At 50.2% G+C, this 23,740-nt stretch overlaps 1 protein-coding gene across 24 annotated transcripts in view; it reads left to right on the plus strand.

Annotated features, from left to right (window-relative positions):
- The first annotated feature begins 16,488 nt into the window (after window positions 1–16,488).
- Window positions 16,489–23,740, plus strand: part of HDAC5 (histone deacetylase 5) — a 36,939-nt gene continuing 29,687 nt past the window's right edge. For 17 of the 24 annotated variants that reach the window (XR_014078910.1, XR_014078912.1, XR_014078911.1 and 14 more), the window contains exons 1-2: window positions 16,489–16,626; window positions 21,948–22,158. Coding sequence is in view for 20 of the 24 variants with exons in the window: in XM_081577274.1 (XP_081433400.1) it covers window positions 22,137–22,158 (22 nt within the window). In the remaining 4 variants the exon portion in view is untranslated. Of the gene's footprint in view, window positions 16,879–21,947; window positions 22,159–23,740 lie in introns of all 24 variants that reach the window. The other 7 variants (XR_014078913.1, XM_081577285.1, XM_081577296.1 and 4 more) reach the window with 1 other exon arrangement.

A 23,740-nucleotide genomic window follows, 5' to 3' on the forward strand; every position in this document is an offset into this window, starting at 1 on the left:
GGCGGGCCTCTTTCTATCCCGCCGACACAAAGGCCCTTCACCGCGGTCTTCCGCTCCAGCCTTAAAGGGAAAGGCATGAGCTCTCGGTCGCCCCCCAGCTGACCCTGGATCCAATCCGCTTGCTCAATGCGCACTCGGTGAGAGCAAGGTTGGGAATTTGGGGCCCATTACATCCCATCCTGCCCACCTTCTTCTCTTGTGTTAAGCATACTAGGGACTGAGTATTAACAGCGTGACTCTCATTCACACCAGAATCCACCTTGTTGGTTTGTCTGTTCATCTCTCCATCCATCCATCCATCAATCCGTCTATTCTTGCCACACATATTTATTAAGCAAGATGTTCGCGGTCAGGCTGTTCTCATCCTTCATGTCTCAGTTTAGATGTCAGATATTCCCTGTGACATTAATATCTCAAGTAACATCCCTCGCCCCATCGCAACGCTTAATTTCCTTCTCAGCATTTTTCATTATTGATAATCGTCATGGTTTACATCTTTATTGTGTGTCTTCCTCACTAGAACATGAGCTCCATGAGGATAGGGATGTTGTCTGGCTTGTGCAACTATGTATCCCCAGCACTTAGAACAATGCTCTATAGAATTAATAAATGAAAGACACAGCGACTACTATGTATCAGGCACAATGCTTAACATTGGGGATAGAGAAATGAATGACTCCTTGTACTCTCAAGTTCATGAACAAGTCAGGGAGAGAATTTCCTGGTGGTCCAGTAGTTAACACTCCATGCTTTCACTGCCTTGGGCACTAGTTCAGTTCCTGGTTGGAGAGCTAAGATCCTGAAAGCCACACAGTGGCCAAAAATATATATATTAAATAAATAAATAAAATATGAACAAGTCAGGGAGATACAGAACAAAAGATAGACACCAGGAGAGGGCCTAGTGATCTGGGAAGTCCAGTTGTTATCACTAAAGCCTACTGTGGTTACTGATTCAGCCTGACCTCAGTTTTCCTTCTTGTTTATCATGAAGCAGTTGAGAGACAGCACAGGTTGCATAGTTTTGAGGACTTAAAAGGCAGGAGGAAGGTAGCTGATGTGAGTTCTTAACTATCTGATCTGAACCAGCCATGCATCTTCCCAAGGGCAGACTGCCTGGCCTGGTCTGACCTCTTGGAAGCCTATGACTTCCATCATTGTTCCTTGTGGACCAGTTAACCTGTCATAGGTCAGAATGGAGGCCAGAATGGTGATGAGAGAGGACACCTGAACCTCTAACTCTCATCCAAGTTAGGAATTCCTCCAAGGCCTTTGTGCTTCTGAACTAGGGGACAGGCCCCCAACCCTCCCATTTACAGGCCCCCTCTCCTCCCAGGGAACCCAGGCCCCCAACTGTAGATAGTCGTGGAGACCCAGTTACAGGGCTTCCTGTGGATCTGGGCTCTGAAAGCTCCAGGTGAAGGGACGTCACAGAGGCCAAAAGGCCAAAAGGATTACTATCAACTCCTACCCACACCGTAGTTTCCATCTTCCAGTTTTAACCATTGGCTCATTTTGTCTTCACAAGATTCCACGAAGACTGAGGGGTGGGTATTACTTACAGATTAGGAACCTGAGGCCCACAGGGAAAGGGACTCCCTCAGGGTCACACAGTCATTTGCTGGTGGCTCTTCTGATTGGAAGTCCTATGCTTTCTCCTCCACAGCCTTTCTGAGTTCAGTGAACTTGGCAAATGCCACCTCTACCTCCTGTTAGAACTTGGATGGGGGTGGGAGTGGTGGCTGAAGTAAATGGAAAATGTGGGCCAGGGACATTTTGGAGAGGGGCTGGCAGGCCACAGTGAGGAAGTTGTCTATGATTTTAAATTTGGGGAGGACAGTCATGCTGATTTGACTTGGGCTTCCCTGAGAGCTCAGTTGGTAAAGAATCTGCCTGCAATGCAGGAGACCCCAGTTCGATTCCCGGGTCAGGAAGATCCGCTGGAGAAGGGATAGGCTACCCACTCCAGTATACTTGGTCTTTCCTGGTGGCTCAGCTGGTAAAGAATCCATGTGCAATGCAGGAGACCTGGATTAGCTCCCTGGATTGGGAAGATCCCCTGGAGAAGGGAAAGGCTACCCACTCCAGTATTCTGGCCTGGAGAATTCCATGGACTGTATAGTCCATGGTGTCACAAAGAGTCAGACACAACTGAGTGACTTTCACTTTCTCATGCTGAAGGATTCTCCCCCAAGTCACAGGTCTTCTTCCTGACACTTTCCTCCAAAGTAAAAGCAAAGACTAGATCCCCATGGTGATCTAGTCTGGTCCTCTTCTTCCTTCTCTTAGAAGAGGTGTTAGTGGGCTTACTACTAATAACCAGGGTTGAGGATAATGGAGACTCAGACCAAAAAGGAAGGGTAGATTCTGGGAAATGGAAAAGTGGGTTCTAGGACTCAGGTAGGAGGACCCATACCAGAAGACACCAGAACTTCAGCTGTGAAGTTGAGTACAAAGGGGAATGTCTCCTTAGTACTGAGTTAATCTATAGTAATGAGTTTACCTGGTGGCTCAGTGGTAAAAAATCCGCCTGCCAATGCAGAAGATGGGGGTTCAATATCTGGGTCGGGAAGATCCCCTGGAGAAGAAAATGGCAACCCGCTCCAGTATTCTTGCTTGGGAAGTCCCATGGACAGAGGAGCTTGGTGGGCTAAAATCCATGGGGTCACAAAAGAGTCAGACATGACCAAGCGACTAAACAGTAACAACAACAGTGTATAGTAATAACCACCAGGACTTCCCTGAGCACTTTCTGTGTTCCAGGCAAGGTTCGTTAATTCACATGAATTAACTCACTTGTTCATAGCAACAGGTCTTGATATAGGTGCTAGGATCACTTCTGCTTTACAGAGGGGAAAAGGGGCAATGTCTGGCCTAAGCCCACATTGCTAATAGGTGTTGCAGCTAAGATAATTAACCAGCCAGTTTGACACCAGCATCCACAAGCTTAACCACTACATTGTTTTGCCTTTTAGAATTCCAATGAACTGGGCTCTTAAACTGGGGATTCAGGGAATACGAATCCCCTATCATTACGTCCAAAACATCACGTGCCTATGCACATATGCCTTGCTCTGAAAGAAAATCATAGCTTTCATTACATTTTCATGGGTGGGAAAGCTGTTGCCTTGCACTGTCTCAGGGCCAGGATACACTCTGATCCCTCATCCCCCTGTATCCCTTATCTTGTCCGGATCTTACACTCTACATCAAGCCTTACTATTTCCTGCCTGGACAATCCCCATAGCCTGCTGCACGGTCTCCCTAGTCCAAGCTCTCCTGCCTTCTGTCCATTCTTTCCAACATGCAAACAGGATACTATTTTTTCCATCATAAAAAATGTTCAATCCCTTCCAGTCACCTGAGGATGATATATAAAATCCCCAGGGCTGGGACTTTTTTCCCTGGTGGTCCAGTGCTTAAGACTTCATGCTTCCACTGCAAGGGACACCAGTTCAATTCCTCCTCAGGGAGCTAAGATTCATGTCACATGGTGGGGTTAAAAAAAAAAATTCCCCAGCACCTACAGTGCCCCGGCATCTGCTCTCCTGTCCTATTTCATCTCTCATGTGCATCTGTTCTATGATTCCTTGCAACCCCATGGACTATAGCCTGCCAGGCTCTTCTGACCAGGGAATTTTTCAGGGAAGAACATTGGAGTGGGTTGCCATTTCCTACTTCAGGGCATCTTCCCAACCCAGGAATCAAACCAAGGTCTCTTGTGTCTCCTGCACTTGGGAAGTGATCTCATCTCTCAACTAATGTCCCAATCAATACCAATCTGTCTCCACCCCACTCACTCTTCATGCCCTAGGTCACATGCTGCCTCCTCCAAGAAGCCTTCTTTGACTGACTTAGGTTTCCTTCTTCTTGGTTCCCTGGACTTGGGGGCTGTGATAGCTTAGGTCTCTTGCATGCCCTGTATTGTCTTCAAGTTTTCTTCATACCTCCCTGCTGGCCTTTGAACTCTTTCAGAGCAACCGACTATGACTTTTCACTTTTGTGAGCCAGCACTTGGCACAGGACATAGCACACAGAAGACTAGCAAGCGTTTGTTGAATGACCTAATGCTATTTGTCAGAAGGGAGTACAAAGGAGTCTAGGCAACTCCATGCTCACTTCCCCAAATACCTGTACTTGTTGGATGAGGAGCCTCACCTTCTTAAGTACAGGAGAGAGCACACCTGTATTTGTGTGTGTGTGTCTGTGTGTGTGTGTGTGTTTAGAGGGAGTGTTTGGAGACAGCATGCTGCATTGTCTATGGAGTTAGATAAATGGGGGTTCATATTTGACCATACTGCTAACTGGCTGTGTGACCTTCAGTAAGTTAATTTACCTCTCTGAACTTAGCTGTCCCCTCTATGAAAATGGAATAATACAACTTCCTCACAGGACTGCTGTGGAATTAAATGAATTAACACATTGAAATGGCTAATTCCATGCCCAGCACCTTGGCAGAGGCTCAACAATGTGGGTTCCCTTCCCCCCTACTCCAGTTTGAAAACATGTGCTGAGATTTGTTATGGGAACCACATGGCTTGAGTTTGCATCTATTTCAGCATATTTGCAAATACATTTCGTCCTAATTTGTATTTTGATCGTATGAACAGTTGTATGCAATTCACAGTGATGATGCATGTTTATGTGTTTACATTTGTCTTCCCATGGACAGTGGCATACACCGGAAGTGTGTATACATACTGAGAGTTCTGCGGGGATGTGTCGGTAGGTGGCTGTTGCATGTTGAATGAGGGTGTGGAATGTGTGTGGAATTGTGTTATGTGCTGCCTACGGGGGGGAGGGGGTCTGAGTGTACGGGGGTGGCGGAAGGTCTGGTCTGTGTGGCGTTGTGTATGTGAAGGCTGTGTAGACCACCACTGTCGCATAGAACATTTCGGCATTATCCAATAGAGTAGCTGTTGACAACAGCACGTGCTACTGACAGCTTGAAGTGTGGCTGGTGACACTGAGGAACTGAAGCTCTCATTGGATTTAATTTTAATTAATTTAAATGTAAATAGTCACAGGTAGACTAGTGACAGAACCTCAAGCTTGTTCTCCACGGACCAAGTCATGTGCACGCCCCTCCTTCTTATCCTGGAAACCCATCCATCGCGTCCGGACCCCAGCAAGGAGGCTGCTGCCGCTTCCTCTCCCCCGGCCCCCCCTCTCGCCCCCGCCCCAGCTCCCCTCAATCCCCCCATCCTCCCGCAAGTCCCCAGGCGAGCAGTGAATCAGCCTGACAATGAGGTGAGTCATTCATGAACTGCTCGGGCCAACCCAGCGGGCGGGAAGCAAACGTCAGCCAGCCCACCCCCCCTAACTCCCCAGTGGGATCGCTCAGCCCCACGCACTGCAGATGTTGAAGAAACTGACGCGGTGGAATCGAGGCACCGAAGCTCTTCTCCTTGGCCCCTCCCCTCTGCTTTGCAATCCATTCATTCCCCCAGCCCCTTTCTCCCTCTCCGCTGGCATGTGAGTCGTCACAAGATCTACGCCCCCAGCCCAACACCCACTTCCCCAAGCCTTCCGCGTGCGGTCTAATTCCACGGTTGCGGGGTGAAGGCAGGGAGGCTCGACCCCTGGGTGGGGGGTGCCAAGGTCGGCCCCTGGAAGCGACGCTGACTCTCTCCGGACCGTGGGGGAGGGCGGGGCTCAGGGCAGACTGCAGCTGGCTAGATTCCTGCGAGCCATGTCCAGCTTGCCTGGAGCACAGGAAACAAACAGGGGGCAGCAGGGAAGGAGCTGCTCAAGCTTGTTGTCTCGGGCACCTGTGGCTGATGGTGAGGAGGCGATGGGGTAACGGCAAGAGTATTCTTCTGGTTTCCAGGGAGATCCCACAGAGTTCCCCCAGTACCTGACAATCTTCAGGACCTAGTAGCTTCTCTCCTTTGCACTCCCGGGACCGGTTCCTGCAAGGACCAGTCTGAATCCCACCACCAGGTATCAGCCAGCCTTCTTCTCTAGGGTTGAACTGCACCTGAGGCTTCTGACTTGGACAACTGGGTCCCAGGGTGGTGTCCCCTACAAGGTGGGAAATAAATCATCAAAAGCTTTAAAAGTGCGTAGACCATTTGACAAAATGGGCTTCCCAGGTAGCTCAGTGGTAAAGAATCTACCTGCCAGTGCAGGAGACGCCAGAAATACGGGTTTAATCCCTGAGTCAGAAAGATCCCCTGGAGAAGGGAATGGCAACCCTCTCCAGTATTCTTGCCTGGAAAATCCCGTGAACAGAGGAGCCTGGCGGGCTACAGTCCAAGGGGTTGCAGAGAGTCGGACACGACTGAGCAGGCACAAGTGCATGCATGCAAGATATTTGACAAAACAGCTCCACCTCTAAGAAAACAATAATTGATGTGTGCAAGGATTTAGCTATAATAAGGTGGATCACAGCATTATTTAAAATGGTGAAAAACTGAAAACAACCCGAATGTCCATCAGAAAGGGATTGAATAAAGAAACTGGTAAAACAACACAATGGGGGACTTGCCCGGTGGTCCAGTGGCTGAGACTCCATGCTCCCAAAGCAGGGCAGCTGGGTTTGATCCTTGATCAAGGAACTAGATCCCACAAGCAGCAACTAATAGTTCTCATGTCACAACTAAAAATCCTGAGTGCCTCAAGGAGGATTGAAGTTTATGTCTACTGCAGCTAAAACCCCCCAGCTCAAATAAATAAATAATATTTTTAAAAAATAAAACAATGGAATACTGCTCAACCTTTAAAAATGAGGTTGTGGAAGAAGATTTAATGCCATGGGAATATTTTCATGATGTATTACAAAAAAATAAATAGTAAGATACTGTGTGATATAATGTGATATAATTTTTCTTGAAAAAATATGAGCATGGGAAAAATTAGAAAAGCATTTACCCAATTACTAATAATTGTTCTCATTGAATTATGCACTTAGGAGTGATTTTATTTTCTTCTTTGTACTTCTCTGATCTCACTCCCACCCCTTGTTTCTACATTAAGAGTGTATGAATTTTTACAGCAGAAAAATATTATTTATTAAATATTTTAAAAGGCTATTTGTGGGGGAGGTAATAATGGGAATTAACTGTAAATGAGCATTTTATTGGGCGATAAAAATGTTTTTGAAACCAGATTATGTGATGGTTGTACATGTGGTAAATTTACTTAGAAAATGTTGAATTGTATACTTAAAACGGGTTCTTTTGTTTAAAATTTCTTAACAAAAACCACTTCCTGGGGTCTTCCCTGGTGGCTCAGTGGGAAAGAATCCACCTGCCAATGCTGGAGACACAGGTTCAATCCCTGGTCTGGGAAGATCCCACATACTGTGGAGCAACTAAGCCCCTGAGCCACAAGCAACTTCTGAGCCTGTGCTCTAGAGCTGGGGAACCACAACTATTGAGCCCACGTGCCACCACAACTAGAGAAAAGCCTATGCAGCAACGAAGACCCAGCACAGACAAAAATAAATTAATAAATAAAATTATTAAAACAAAACAAAAAAATTATTTGTTGGGCTATCTTCCAACCTGACCTTGAGGTCTAGGAGTAGGGACTGTCAGATAAAACACAGGACAACCACTTAAATCTGAGTTTCAGATAAGGAATAATTTTTTAAATATAAGTATAAAAATAAATAATATAAGTTTTTAAAAGGCATGAACTCTTTCTATAAGTATACAAAATTATTCCTTGTTTATCTGAAATGTAAATTTAACTGCGCAGACTTTCTTTTCTTTTTTTCCTAATTCTGGCAACCCTAGTCTGGAAGCCTTGTTCCTGCAGCATCTCTGGGGCATCTGAGCTTGCACGCCTACCCACCCCTAGAGCAATTCTACAATGTCTGGGAGAGTGGGATGGGAACCCAGGATCTGCAAATAGCAAGGTGAGAAAGTGTGGGACAGAGGTCATTTCTGGTGTAGAAGGTGAGTTCCTTACTCAGGGTGTGGGAGTGGCAGTAGCATTTCAGCTGGCCCAAACCAAGGGGTGATAACATCAAGGCAGGAGATGAGGGTTGGGCTTACCCTTTGCCCTGTCCTGTGCCGGCTCTTCACACAAGTACCCCCATGTCCTGCTCTGGCAACCCAGAGTGGTGGAGGTTACTGTCCTTTATTATGGGTGAGGAAATTCTAAGAGATAAAGTATCAAATGAATTTCCAAGTTCACATAGCTGGTTCAGTGGCAGAGCCTCAATCCAGGTCTAGATCTTTACCCTTTCAGTGGGGTTGGGTCCAGTGGTTAAACTAATCATGCTCTGGGCTCTGATAACCTGGGGTCAGATCCTTGTGTCTTAACTTACCGAGTCTGTGGCTTTGGGCAAGTTCCTTAAGTCTCCTGGGCCTCGGATCCTTCATCTTTAAAGTGAAGATGATGATAATAATAACAATAGCAACAACACTCATCTTGAGGAGTTGGCAGGATGAAGTCAAATGGGGTGGGTAAAGTCTAGCCTGCTGCTCTGTCCAATGGACAGGATGAATCCTCAGTGGATATGCCAGAGAGCCCCTATTACTTAAAAGATGATGGAATGTGCCTTCCAGACACGTAACTCAAGGCCTTCCTGTTGGGGTGTCTGGGTCCACAAGGAGTTCCCAGGAGTAAGAGGACACAGATGTCTCTGCCTATACAGAGGAGACCCCTCAAACCTGAGGAGACCTCATCTGGCACCCCACCCAGATAGCATGGGTCCTACCCTGGTCATTTTTTTTTTTTTAATATTTTATTTATTTATTTATTTGGCTGTGCTGAGTCTTAGTTGAGGCACGCAGGATCTTTGATCCTTGTGGCATTCAAGATCTTTAGTTGTGGCATGTGGGATCTAGTTCCCTGACCAAGGGTTGGACACGAGCCCCCTGCATTGGGAGCATGGAGTCTTAGCCACGGGACCACCAAAGAAGTTCCCTCTGCCCTGGTCTTGCCACTTACCGATTGCTTAACATCACTGGGCCTCTGTCTCCTTATTTATAAGATGGAATACATAGCATCTACCTTGTAGAATTGTGGTGAGAATAGTAATATATGTGACAGAACCTCCCAAAAGGCAGTCTCTCAATACATGTTTATGCAGAAAGGGGGCAAAATGTATGTCAACCATAGATGACTTGCTGGAGGGAAGCCAACTGGACCAGTTTTGTGTGGCTGGGCCCATGCCCCTCCGTGTGTCTTGGTCTCTGTTGTTTCATGACCTCAGGGCCAAGAGGGTCTCCCAGCATCAAAGCGTCCAGTCCTCCCATTACAGAGGGGAATCTGAGGCTCAGAGAGGGCAAATGGTTGGCCTGAGCTTCTAGAGGCCAAGTTGGCTTGTGTCTCCCAGCTCCCTCTTTTACCACCGCTTCATTCATTCCGCTTCTTGGGGTTCTGTTGTCTCCACAGGCTCATACGCTCCCAGAGGGCAGGCACGTTTGTACCCTCCATCCCCTCCCTGGTGTGCATGCCCCGCCCAGAGACGATACTCGAGAGGGACTGCGGACGTACAGGATGTGACTGGCCAGAGCTGCCCTTGCACTGTTGTGTTCACGTGGCCTCGAATCCTGAGCAGGCAGGCAGGAACCCATACAGTTCAGGAAATCTGGGCCTCACTTCCAGGTCCCAGCAGGGCGGTGGAGGAGAGGGTAGGTTTCCTTTTCAGCTACGGCCCCCTGGACCTCCTGCTCGTTGTCTTGCTGCTGGCAGGGTAAGAAGCCTCAGTGACATGCCTCACTCTGGGTCTCTAGCTTGGGGAGTCGGGCTGAGAAATTTTATCATAAGATCTACCTCTGTCCCAGGCCTCCTGGTCACTTGCTGACCTTTAGCTGCTGTGGGAGGCTCTTGGTCCATATACTGGTGGCTTTTTTCAGCTTTGTCTCTAAATAACATATATATTAAAGGTACCATGACAAGTGGTGATAGCTGCACCCAGAATAGTCTCTATTTTTAAGCAAATTCATGGCTTCTTCTAGGAGCTACCATGCTGACTTTCTCAAGGCTTGGTCATTGCTGAGTGAAGAGACAGTGGCCTGCTTCCAGTCTCTGGGCCAGGAAGGCAGGAGGTAGGAGGCCTAGGAAGGGACAGAAGGTGTCAAGCGCCAGGTAAGACTCTCAAGTGAGGAATGACTGGGGCCAACATCTCCTTCCAGGACCCACTTATTTTTTGTTTTATTTTTAAGTCTTTTGTTGACTTTGTTACAATATTGCTTCTGTTTTTATGTTTTGGTTTTTGGGCCAAGAGGCATGTAGGATCCTAGCTCCCTGACCAGGGATTGAACCTGCATCCCCTGCATTGGAAGGTGAAGTCTTAACTACTGCACCACTAGGCAAGTTCCCCCCACCACACATGCTTGTTTTGTTTTTTCTTTTTTTAAGCTACAGCTCTAGAATTGTTAGCTCACAGAGCTGGAAAAATCTTCAGACATCATCCATTGAATCATACCATTTTACAGATGAGCAAACTGAGGTCCAGAAGGGTAGCAGCTTACCTAGGCCCCTGTCTGTTGCTCTTCCCCCAAACATCTCAGCTAATCAAGCATGACTATATCCTGGATGCTGGCCTGAAACTGGTTTCTTTTTGCCCTAAGCCTGGAGGAGAGGGCCCTGGGAAGAAGGCAGGAGAGAGAGGGGAGGAGAAAATTGTTTTTCCATCTTTCCTTTTCAACCTCACCTGTTGGACCCTCCAGAAATGTCTCCAGTTGGAAGGAAGGAAATCTAGTCCAACAGTCTCATCCTACAAGAAATAGAGGGCCACAGAGAAGGGATTTGTCCAGGGTCACACTGGGAGACCTGGGCCATACTTAGGCATCCTGAGGGCAGTTTGCATTATAATTCTCTGTGACATGTCTTTTGCTTTATGTCTTGGGGCACATGAATTGTTTGCCCTAAAATAAACTCATTTTTGGCTCTTGTGTGTTTGCTCAGTAGCTCTGTCATATCCAAGTCTTAGCAACCCCATGGACTGTAGCCTGCCAGACTCCTCTGTCCATGGACTTGTCCAGGTAAGAATACTGGAGTGGGTTGCCATTTCTTACTCCAGGGGATCTTTCTGACGCAGGGACTGAACCCATGTCTCTTGCATCTCCTGCATTGGCAGGCAGATTCTTTATCACTGTGCCACCTGGGAAGCCCCTTGGCTCTTGGGCATATTGTAAATCACCCATGGGCAGGACTGAACCTTAAAGCCCCTGAAGGAATGAAGACCCAGCCTAAATTCTGAAGCCCAGCACTACTCTGGATGCTGTCATCACATCTAATTTGGGGTTTTCAGAGGGTAAGAACTGAAAGGGACCACAGAGAACAGCAGTCCAGTCCTGTTTCCCAGATAAGGACACCAAGGCCCAGAGGGACTTATCCAATAGCACACCGGGATGGAGTGATCCTCTGTTGTGCTGTGCTTAATCACTCATTTGTGTCTGACTCTTTTCAACCCCATGGACTACTGCCTTCTGTCCGTGGGGATTTTCCAGGCAAGAATACTGGAGAGAGTTGTCATACCCTCCTCCAGGGGATCTTTCCAATCCAGGAATTGAACCGGGATCTCCTGCCATTGCAGGTGGATTCTTTACCAGCAGAGCTACCAGGAAAGCCCTGAGTGATTCTAGGACCCAGGTTTGCTTGTCTCCTGTCCTGTTTTCTTATTTTTTGCCATCCCCAAAGTAACTAGTCTTGTGCTGACCTCATGATTTTTCAATGAGGTCAATAAATTCTTGCTGAATGAACTAGAAACAACATGTTTCTATGAACAAGCTGCTCTTGGTAATTGACAACAGTGTTAAAGAATGCCTATTTCCTGTGATAAATGTCTGGTAAATGTGTGTTGCATGAGTTTACCAGCTTAGTTCTTCCTTGTTCTGTATTATTTTCCACTCAATGCTGTATTTAGGCACAGCTGTGGTGACTATTTCCCTACGAGGCACTCTTTGGAGGCCAGAAGGGCCACCTAAAGTGATGCTACACTGGAGACCAGAACTGTAGGCTGGAACACTCTATAAGGGTTGCCCCACAGCCTCTAGAATTCTATCCCCGGATCTGGGTGAGAGTTTCAGGTGAGGGCACATTGGTACTGGGTACCTTGTCTGTCCCTCCAAACAATGCTAACTTTATTTATTCATTTTTGAAAAAAATATGTATTTGGCTGGACCAGATCTTAGTTGCGTCACTTGGAATCTCTGATCTTTAGTTGCGGCATGTGGAATCGGCAGTATTCGAACTCTTAGTTGCGGCATGTGGGATCTAGTTCCCTGACTAGGGATGGAACCTGGGCCCCTGCCCTGGGAGCATAGAGTCTTAGTCACTGGACCACCAGGGAAGTCCCCAGGCAATGCTGACTTTAGATTCTGGGTGAGTGAGAGGCGGGTGGAGGAGCTGGGGGTATCTGTGAGTTCCATAGCATCCACTGATTAGGGAGGAAGGCTGCCCTCTGTCTGGCTCCAAGAACTGGCCAGGACATTTCTGGTGACTTAAGACAGGAGTAGGAGCTCCCAGAGCCCCTAACAGTGTTGCTCACCAGTCCTCATTCCTCTTCCCAGCCCTGATGCCTCCTTCTCAAAGTCCAATGGTGCTGCCAACCCGTCAGGTTATAGGTTAAACACTTGGCTCTTCTCCAAGATTAATTTCCTTCTACCAAGAGTCCAAATTCACTACTGGGTCCCAGGGTCAGAAGTTTTCCAGTCAGCTAGTTGATCCCTTCTGCCTCATCATTCTACACGGGGAATCTGAGGCTCTGGTTAAGGAGACAACCTTGTAATTCCCGTTTCCATGGTGAATGGTCCTGGCAATGGCTCACCCTAGGGACTCCTAGGGCTTCCCTGGTAGCTCAGCTGGTAAAGGATCTGTCTGCAATGCAGGAGATCTGGATTCGATTTCTGGGTGGGGACGATCCCCTGGAGGAGGGCATGGCAACCCACTGTAGTATTCTTGCCTGGGAAATCCTATGGACAGAGGAGCCTGGCAGGCTACAGTCCATGGGGTTGCAAAGAGCAGACTCAACTAACACTTTCACTTTCACTGGTGGCTCAGACCGTAAAGAATCCACGTGCAATATGGGAGACCTGGGCTAGATTCCTGGGTTGGGAAGATCCCCTGGATGAGGGCATGGCAATCCACTCAGTATTCTTGCCTGGAGAATCCCCATGGACAGAGGAGCCTGGTGAGCTACAATCCGTGGAGTCACAAAGAGTCGGACATGACTGAGTGACCAAGCACAGCACAGCACAGGGACTCATAACAAAAGATAGTTTTATTCTCTGTGAGAGACCTCTAAGATCCTTAAAGGTAGTTTCATTTCCATATCTCCAGCACTTTCTGTTTATACTCAAGAAACAAGAAGAATTCATGGGGAAATATTTAATCCCAATTACCAGATAAGGAAAAATCTGAAGACTCATCAGGGCCACATATGGTGAATTCTTCTAATTTCTGGGGCATTTGGCTATGGCAGGGACAATGTGTTCATCTCAGAAACCTCCAGAGATCAGGGCTAGAGTGTTGAACTTGGGAATCAAGTTCCCCCAGGTCCTTTCCCTAGTATCTGGGGGACAGCCAGAGAGATCTGAGTTTGAATCCGAGTTCTTGCTTGCATGAACTCTGTGACTCTGGGCAAGTTATTTAGCTTCTCTGAGCCTCAGTCCCTTCATCTGTGGAATGGGAAAGGGTTGGCCATAAGACAGTTATTGACATCTATTGTACCTGATGGGAAGATTTTTCCCCATGTTCTGAGATCCTGAGAGAAAAAACTCTAGAGTCTTCAATGTCCCTGAACCTGTATCTGCTATGTTTCAGGTGGAGTGCTAGGTGCTAGAAAGGCAAAAAAAAAAAAAAAAAGATCTTATTGCTTTTCCCAGGCAACTCCTACTCTGCTTGGGGAGGCAAAACATAAGCACTGAAAAAGCAAAACTTCAACCGAACCTAACCACCCAAGAGATGTCATAAGATTGCATAAGAATCACAGCTAATGCAGGACTTCCCTAGCAGTCCAGTGGTTGACTCCTTCTTTCAACACAGGGGACATGGGTTTGATCCCTGGTGGGAGAACTAAGGTCCCACATGCCATGTGGCCTGGATAGTAAAAAAAACAAGAATGACAGCAAATGGCACCATCATTATAGGATAGACACAAGAAGACCCCTGTCTTGGAGTGACATGGAATGACTTTTTGAGGTGGCCTTTCTGCTCAGAGTCCACAGTCAAAAAACTGTTTATCTTTGGGAGTTTGGTGGTGGTTCAGTGGTTAATAATCTGTCTTGCAATGCAGGAGATGTTGGTTCCATCCCTGGTTGGAGACCTAAGATCACACAAACTACAGAGCAACTAAGCCTGCCTGATGCAAGGAAAGATCCACATGACACAACGAAGAGCTTGTGAGCAGCAACTAAGACCCGATGCAGCCAAATAAATAAATATTTTAAAAAAGAAGTTATCTTTTTAAAAAAAAACTGTTCACCTTTGCTTAATCATTTAATACTCCTCAGAGGAAGAGATGGACACTAATCCAATAATGCTATAAACAGATGTATATTTACAAATTGTTATCAGGGTCAATGAAGGCATACAACCTTAAGATAACAAGAGGATCCAACTTAAAAGGACCAAGGAAGGCCTCTTACAGGAAGTTTTATATATATACATGTATATATATATATATATATATATATATATATATATATTTTGACCATTCCCATGCAGCTTGTGGGATCTTTGTTTCCCAACCAGGGATTGAACCCAGGCCCTTGGCAGTGAAAGCATGGAGTCTTAAGGAAGTGATATTTAATTGAGCTCTGTGGATGAATAAGAGTTAGCCAGGTCAAGAAGAGGGGAGGGGAGCACTTCAGAAAGAGAAAAAACTGACTAGCCTGTGCAAAGGTCCTGAGGAACAAGAGACTAGCTTTTCAATGATGTAAGAGAAAGCCACAATGGCTGAAATACAGAGAGCTAAAGGAAGAGAGGTGAGGTGGGACCAGATCATGTAGAAGTTTCTAGGCTGTTTTTTTTTTTTCCAAATATGGGAGAGGACCAGCTGCAGCAAAATTACTAAAAATGAAGATTCTAGGCCCATCCCCACTGAAAAACAAACACTGTCACTAGGGTTCAGGAGTTTTGAACATGTTCTTGAGGTAATTTGTAAGTACCCTAAAGTTTGAAAGCTAGTTTTCTGGGCCAGATACAGATTTCAGTGACAAAGGTGGACAGCTTTTAAGCCCTCCCTTGAGTAAATTTGTGTTCTGAAAAGGTCATTCTGGCTTTGGGAGATGGCTGGGATGATGCAGGGAGTGGAGTGGCCAGGGCGGCAGCTAGAATATCGCAAATGAGAGATGATTTGACTTCAAAAAAGGGGTGGGGATGAAGATGGGTGAGACTTATTCATGAGCAACTTTGTAGGAAGAACCTTTATTATTTATTACAGAAACATTTATATATTCACTTTTTCCAATAAGTGATACATGATAGTTGCAAAATTTCAGATATACAGAAAAAGATAAAGAGGAAAGCAAAGGTAAATATTTTGGCATAAATTCTTATAGGCTTATTAATACACATACATATTCAGACATATGGATGTAGTATGTAGTTTGTTGTTTATAATAATGGAAGGGGGAGAGACAAAAAAATAATGGAACAATTCTGTAGTATTTGTTTGTTTCCTGATTTTCAAGAAAACCACGTATCTTGAGCATCTTTTAAGGTCTATACAGATTTGTATCATTTTAAATGTCTGGATCTGGATGGGATTCCACTGAGTGGATGTGCCCTAATTTATTTGTTAATCCTCTCTTGATGGATATTTATGTTGTTTCCAACTTTTCACATCATTAGAAGCAATCTCTTTCTTTCCATACTCATTTTTGAGCACAACAATGTTATTTCCTTAGGATACATTTTCGTTAGTGGAATTACTGAGTTACGGAGTTGTAGAAGAGGATGGCACCGAAGCCAGGAACCGGAAGTCTTCCTTTTGAAGGCCTTGGACTATTACAACCCTGCCCTGGCCTTTCCCAGTCTTTTTTTTTTTTTTTTTTTGGCTTGGCACAGATTTAGTGTGTGCGGTCGGAGCTGGCGGGTTCGAGGCTTGTCCCAGACATCCACCCCCAGCATGGCCCCCTAGCTAGGGCCTCCAAGGCCCTCCCAGCCCCTAGGAATCCATCCCCAGGTCCCCTCCCCCACCGCGGGAGGGCGTGTTAAGGAGAAGCTTAGGCAGGCAACGATTGCACCATCCACGGTCTGAAAAGGAAGTGGAGGAAGCGCAGGGAGGAAAATCGTGCATCCCAAGGGCCGAGCCCCCAGGAACCAAACCCATAAGCCCGCAATGCTCCTTCCAACACTGCTCACAGGGCTCGGATCCCTTGCCTTCCTCCCCCTCCCCAGCCCAACCCTTTGCGGGTACTGGCCCTTTAAAAAGTTGTCACGGTGGCGCTGTTGGCCCCGCCCGGCGGGGAGGGCCAAGAAAGAGGGGAGGGGTTGGTGGTGGCTGAAGTCGGGGGGGGGGGGTCTGGGTCTATTTTTAGCACCGGGTGGGGTCACGTGACGGGAGTGACGTCTCCGAATGTTGTTGTTGGTGGCGGCGGCGAGCGGAGCCGGAGGAGCCGCCGCAAAGATGGAGGAGCCGTCGAAGAGGTGCTGCCGCTGCTGCCGCCGCCGCTGCTGCCGCCGCCGCCCGCGAAGCCGGTGCTCGAGCCGCAGGGGGTGAGCGCGCCGCACCAGCCCCGATCCCATCTCCCCCAGGCTCCCCGGACGCGACGCAGCGCCCCCTCCTCCTACCGTCGCTGCCCGCGGGCTCCCTGAGCGCGCGCCGAGCTCCGCGCCCCTCTTCCTTCCTCCCGGCGCCCGGGTGCCAGGCGGCGCCCCCCGGGAGCATCGCCAGCCCGGGAGCCGGGCCTCGGGGTTACTGCCCGCGCCCCTCCCTGCCCCTCCCAGGCAGGGGCGCCTTCCCTACAGGTAAGGGAGGGGTCCGTCTTCCCGCGACCCACACCCCCAAATGGCTGGGAGACCGGCCCGGGCTGTCTGATTTGCCCTCTCCCGGGCGGCGCGCTGTGCGTTGCAGAGCGATTTGAGCCTTGCACCCGGATTCTGTGCAGACCCCTCTTCGCTGGACAGCCTTTCTTGGTACTCTGAGGTGAGGGGCGCCCCCACGCCACAGCGCTTCTACCCATACCTCGGAACGCATCCTTGATTTTGTGTCCTTGACTTACATGCCCGAGGAGGGGGCTGGCGGGCCCACCTTACTTCTCTCTCCCATTATTCGCACCCTTTCCCTAGTGAGGCGTTACTGCGTTTGTTCCCACCCTCTTCTCCCGTCTGACACCCTGGAGCCAGAGAGAGATCTAGGAGATGAAAGCTACTCCCCCCCCCCACTTCTTGTCTGGGGTGAATGCCCCCCATTTTTCATCCCGGGTCTGTGTCTCACAGAGGGAGGGGGCGCTGCCCGTGCCTTTTAACTTGAGGGGAGCTGCTTCCCTACCCCACCCTTCTTTGGGGACCTGGGGGAGATGAGAACTGGCTGGGTAATAAGTAATTAATCTGGGAGGCTGGTTGGTGGGGGAGAAGAGGGGAAGGTGAGAGTGCCTCATTTTGGGGAGGAGGTGACCACCTGATACTCCCCCGGTTGGCCTTCTGAGGTGAGGTGTATCCCTAAAAAGGAAGGGTGGCAGCTGCAGCTGCTTTGGGGTGCTCAAGAGACCCACCACTCTGACAGTGACCACTGTGCTTCTGGGGCCTGAAATTAGCTTCGGCCGTTGGGGTAACTGGGTTTGGTGGTAACTGGGTTCAAGGTCCAACTGGGAGGGAAGGATGGAGTCAGACCATAGGAACAAAAGGAGGCAGGGGATGAGAGATCCAGGAGTCTTAGCCAGAAGGACCCCTGACCAGTCTGCTTTGGAGGACTGGAGCCGGGAGCTGGGTCCTGCTCTGGGCCTCTTCAGGTTTAGAGAATGTAGGCAGGAAGGGTCCTCCGTTTGAGTTCTAAGCACCAGAGTTCCTCAGCCTGTGCTGGCTGTTGAGACGTTGGGCTGGGCTGGGGATGGTGGGTAAGCCATGTTGGGGGCTGCCTGCTTTTTCGTTTCAGTCTTCCCTCCTTCCTCTTCCTCCTAAACATAAAGCTTGGGGAGCTCTTGGTTTGCCTTCTGTCCCTTCTCTTGAAACCTCCCTTTGCTTTTCTCCCCTTGGACTTGATTGTGGGCTGTGTCCAGATAAGGCAGGTGGGCGTCTCTGAGTTAAAGGACTGGGTCCGCCAGCATCTCCACTCTATCCTGGGAAGGTATCCATGCGGGGCGGGGGGGCCGGAGAGCAGATACCAGGTGCAGTTTACTTGGGGGCAAGGATGGAGGATACCTTAGCTCTGTGCCAGCCTCCCCTTCCCAGTATACCCTCCTGTGTGGCTCGATGGAGTAATTGGGAGGGGGGGGCTGGCAGTATCACATGCCCCACCCACTCTAAGTAGCTGCAGAGACAAAGGTTTGCTTTCCCTTCCCTAGGGGTGGCATGTTAGCTGTGTGTTTAGAAATGGGGCCTGGGGATGTTGAGGGGGTGCACTGGTAGTTTGTGTTTCTGCGGGGGGGGGCAACAGCTATAGGAGCTGGGGGGAGTGCAGTTGGTGCTGAAGTACCAGCTGCTCTTTAATAATTAATTCTTCCTACTCACATCCCTTTGAGGAGGGATGTCTGGAACACGGCATCAGGCTCAGCCAGCCTGCTAGAGGATGCACTCCTCTTGGTGGGGGGTGGGGGGGAGACGGCGAGGGGGGGCGGTTCTTGGCATTTTTGGAGCACTGTCGCTTGCTCATGAATGAAAACCTGATGCATCCCGTGAGGGGGCCTATTGTAGCCGACTTTGGCTAATTAAACTTTCTCTGCCTTTCTTGTCCCCCACCCCACCTCACCCCAGCCCCAGCCCTTTCTTGAATGGGGACCCTGTCTGATAGTGCTGGTGAGGGGGTATCCTTCTGCCTGAGGTTTTAGGGCAAACAGACCCCGTCTTCTGCCCTCTGCCTCATCCCTCCCTCCCCTCTCACCACCCCCCCTCTCTTTTTTCTAGAAATAGCAGCCTCCCTCCATCTGGCTTGTGCAGATGCCTGGAGCTGCGTCTGAGCAGACAAACAGAAATGGGCCGATTGCAAAAATGAATTTGTCAGCCTGGTGCCTTTTTTCCTCCCCTGTCGCCCTCCTCCCTCCCTTAGTTGGGGCCCTGACATCCAAATCAGCCACCCCTCCTGGCTCTAATCAGCCTCCAGGCTTCTGGTGGGCCAGCTTGGGGGAAGACTCCAGTCTGGGGAAAGTGATCGGCCTGGGCCCTGGTCAGGAGGGGTCAAGATGAGAGTTCCTTTGTGCCTTGGGATGGGATGTTTGGGCTTGTGGCTTTCTGATGAAGACTTTGGGGGCACATCTCAGGCTGGGAGCAGTGTCATAGGATTTGGTTCTGACAGCTCACCTGGGGAGGGGTCCCCGGCCTCAGTGCTCAGGACTTGGGCCTGTCTTGAGCAGGGCCAGAGCTGGTGTGTTGGCAGAAGGGACTGGCTCGTGGTGGTGGAGTTCACGTTCCTTGAGGGATGAGATACCTGCGGGGCCGCATTGTGAACTTGGGGCTTTTGAGGCAGTGCATCCTCCGCCTGCCCCTCACTTGTCTGCCCTTCTCCTCCCACCCTCCACTGGAGATTGTATTGCCTGTGAATGGAGTGGAGTATCACCCTAGGGTGTTTTGCCCTTCCTCCCCCAGCTTAGCCATGAGCTTGGAGGGTGAGATGGAGCTGGTTTTCTGCCTCCCTGGCTGGAGGTGGGAGGTGGGTTTGGATCCTGGAGTGGGACAGAGGTCTGACTGGAAGACAAGTTCTCAGGGGGTTCAGACAGGACCCTGGGGTCTGGTTGCTTGTGATGTCTTGTAAGCCAGGCTGCTCACTGGTTTGGCATCAGAGTGCCGGGAGCCATGGAGCTCTTGGTCCCCAACTGCCCTCCACCCCCGACCTTCCTATAACAATGGTCAGCAGTGAGTTTCTCTGGCTGAGGAGGGACCAGACAGCTCAGGTATTCCCCATTAAGCTCCCCTTTTCCCCCTTCAGCCCTTCCCCCCACCCCCAGTCAAATATCTGTGCCTGTCCCCATGAGTGATCAAAGTGAACGCTGCTTTGTTTCCCAGGGAGGCTTCCTGGGAGTGTTGGCAGACACTCTCCGCAGGTGGATGGGGTCCCAGGGGTCCTGTTACATGTGATAGGGTGGGCCAGAGTGCAGCCTTTCAGAGCCCTGAGCCTCCTGGGAGTTCTGGGAGCCCCTCCCTTCCTCTTCTCTCCAGGGGTTGAAGACTGATGGGGGCTCAGGACGGATCTTAACCTAGTTTTTGGCCCGTGGAGACTCTGCCCCTCCTGAGAGCCCTGTTGTGGAGGTTCCTTTCACTGAGGAGATGGGCTGGGTCACTTGGGCTGCTGGGAATCGTGGGAAATTCTGAACCTGTGTTCCCCAGCCCACGGGAAAGGGTGTGAGCAGGACTGGGCGCCAGCCCCGGGGTGGGCATGGGCTGAGCTGTCTGCCCACGTGGGCCCTGCCAGGGCACCAGCAGCCCCACCTGCTGCATTCCTGAGCTTGGCCCCAACCCTGCATAGCCTCTTCAGACCTTGCCCCACACCTGTGCCTGCTGGGAGCCACTCAGCCCCTTCTCTCAGCCTACTCCCACCTCCCCATCTGAGTGCACCTTTCCCTGGCTACCGAGTCAAAGCCCAGGGAGCAGTAGAAGACTTGAGATCCTCCTAGTATATGTGCAGTATAACTGTGTGTGTGTCAATGTTTGTGTTCTTGTGTCCCTGCCATGGCTGACTCCTGGGCTCCTCGGCCCCATATGGACCTTGTGCCTGGCCATCCTTCATGAGAATGCAAAGTTTACCAAGAATTAATCCGGCCAGGAGGTAGGCTGTCCAGGGGCAGAAGTGACTGCCTCTTCCTAGTTTGGGGAGCAGAGTTAGGGTTTAAAACTTGGCCTCTTCCTATTGCTTCCTGCTCCCTCCATTTCACTAGGTGTTGGAAGGCCTGCCTTCGTTTGGAAAAAAATGAATGAGATCATGTCTAGGGTGGATCATGAACTCTTTAGGGATGGGCCCAGGTGGGTGCGTGTGTAGTGTCTGAGGCTTGAGGGCTAGCTGTGGGGCTAGAGGGGGTTGGGGAGCTGGAGGAGTGGAGACAGTTGGCAAACACATGGTTCTGTAATACTGGGACATCCTCTCTTACTCTACTGGCCTCAGCAGGCCTGCTGCTGGGTCTCTTGGTGTCTTTGTACAAAGTGGAAAATAGCATCCCTTATTCTGGGTGGATTCAGCCTGTGTAGCTTGGCAGGCAGAGCAGAGGCTGGATTTCAGACCTCGTTGCGCGGGGCACAACCTATTCAACACATGCAAGGCCCTGGGTATGGGCCTTGGACCCCTAGTCCAGAGGGCGCCGGATGTGGGATGAATGTCTCTGTCTTTCGAAATTCTTGGAAACAGCATGGTTAATGGGTAGAGAAGGAGCAGTTGTTGCCTTCTTTCTCTGAGGGCAACCTGTTGTTGAATGAGGGAGACCAAGGCAGAAGCACGTGGCGTTTCCAGGGTTGGGTGACACTAGGATCTGGGAGTAGGGAGAAGATGAGCATCCAAGCTCAGGCTATGGGGCTGGAGGACCAGTCTCTCCCTTAAGTTCTTCGAGGGGCTCCAGATCAGCCCTGTGTCTCTCCACTGCCCTGGACAGAGTTCAGAAGCCTTCCTGCACTTTCACCTTTGGCGCCCTTGGGAGTCTCTGAGGTCTCCCCACCTGGCAGTGGACATGGTCACCTGAAAGGGAGTTTGGATGTGGTTACAGTAGCCATTTCCCTTTCCGTGAGAGCTGGCAGCCTCACTAGTTAGAAAGAGAAGAAACTAGGTCTGGTCCAGTGCCGTGCTGCTGGGCAGGTGGCCCTCCCTCTGTTCCCTAGGTGTAACTGACAAGCTCCAAGGTCTCCCTCCACCCCCAGGTTCCTGAGTTGGGGCCCGCTAACCCTGCTCCATCTCTCCCCAGGAATGCCGTTCTGAATGCCTGACTGCCTCGCCCCGAAGGATGGCCTCGGATGGGCGTTAGAGGCCCAGCGGCCCCGGGCTCCTGTCCCGTCCGTCTGTCTGTTATCGTCTGTCTCTCTTGACATCACCGCAGCTCCACCCCCTCCCGTCCCAGCCCCCAACGCCAGCTTCCTGCAGGCCCAGAGCCGGCATGAACTCTCCCACCGAGTCGGGTAAGAGTTGGGAGGCGGAGAAGGCACCTGGGGTGGCTTTGGATGTAATGGGGTGTATGGGTATATCCACCCCAGGCCAGCTGGTCTTCAGGATCTGAGCCATAAGGAAGCGCGAGGGGTCAGGAGTGGAGAAGCATGGTGAGAAAAGGACAGAGGCAAGCCCAGAGTGGTTGACTAAAGGGTAGACCTGAAGTTGATGGATTGATGGTCTAGCCTAGCCCGGGGAGGGCATGGGTCCAACTGTGATCCCAGGCTGGCCCTCTTGACTCAGGGGCTTTCAGTTCCATGCCACCCTGCCCCTGTTCACCAAAACAGGAAGGGGTGAGGGGGTTATGTGCCCCTGAGCCCCTCCGGGAGGTCTGGGGATGATGTTGGAAGAAGTTCCCTCTGATAGCTGAATGCCCAGCTTCCTTGTCGTGGTGGTGTCCGTCCTTCTTGCTGAAGTTCCACACTCTTTTCCATACTCTGTGTTCCATACTCTTTTTCTCAGTGGAGGTTTGCAGGACCTCCAGCCTTAGCCTGTGCTGGGATGAGTGGTATTGGGGTGAGGGGTGGGCAGTGATACGTTGGCAGAGGAGACTTGGCTCTCTCCTTTGAGTCCAGGTAGACATGCCCTGGACAGGGAAGATTCTTAATTTGGGGTCTCCAGCCCTGAGTTTTCTTATTCCCCTCTGCTCCTAGAAGCCTGCCTAGTGCTGCCAGAAATAGTCTGTGGGTGGGACTCCAGGCAGCTTTGTGCACGGGTGAGTCTGGATGTGTGCCCATGTGGATGTGTCCAAGCGGCCTGAGCTGGACCCTCAGGATTTCACAGGGGGTCATGGGTCAGTGTGGTCAGAGTAATAACTGCTTTCCCTCCTTGGCTGTCTCTTTCTGCACAGACTTAAAAGGGTCAGAGTCCATCTTGCTCAACTTTAACCAGCAGCTCCCCCCCCCTTCCTATTACTTACATTTTTTTCTGCTGGGGTGGGAGATACCTTTCATTCTTTCAGAGACAGGGAAACTAGGGCCTGGAGACCGAAACTGGTTAGCAGGATGATGCAGAGCAGGATCAGGGAGGAGTCGAGGCCCATCTCATTCCCTGTCATCATCACTGTGCTCGATCTGGTGGCTTCCTGTCGTGAGGACCGCGTGCTGGTGACGTGTGGCCCTGACCACAGTCCTGGGGCTTCCAACAGATTCAGGGAAGCCAGAAGCTGGTGGGATTGGTTGGCTTTGTGATATTTGTTTTGGTCAAGGCTGTGCCCCCTCCTCTTGCCCTTTCCATCGTGACATTGTCCGGGCACAAGACAGAGTAGAGTGCCAGCTGGGGAAGGCTGGGCTCCTGAGATTCACCAAGTCAGCTTTGTCGATGGGCCCCCTCCTGCTGGGATTGTGGTCCCCCCTGCAAACCTCCTGCCAGTGCCTGCCTTCGTTTCCCCTGCAGGGGCTGTGCTAGGTGTTAGACGTAGAGAGGTCTGTGGAACTCTGGTGCTGGAGGGTGGGCTACCCTGACTTCCTGCTTCCTCCTATGAGGCTGGGCTGACGAAGGGGAAGGAGAGGCCTGGTGGGTTCTCAACAGTCCCTTGGCCATCTCAGCTGGATG

This window comes from Giraffa tippelskirchi, chromosome 3, assembly GCF_054371585.1.
Source record: "Giraffa tippelskirchi isolate mGirTip1 chromosome 3, T2T-mGirTip1v1.2.pri, whole genome shotgun sequence".
Taxonomy (NCBI): Eukaryota; Metazoa; Chordata; class Mammalia; order Artiodactyla; family Giraffidae; genus Giraffa; species Giraffa tippelskirchi.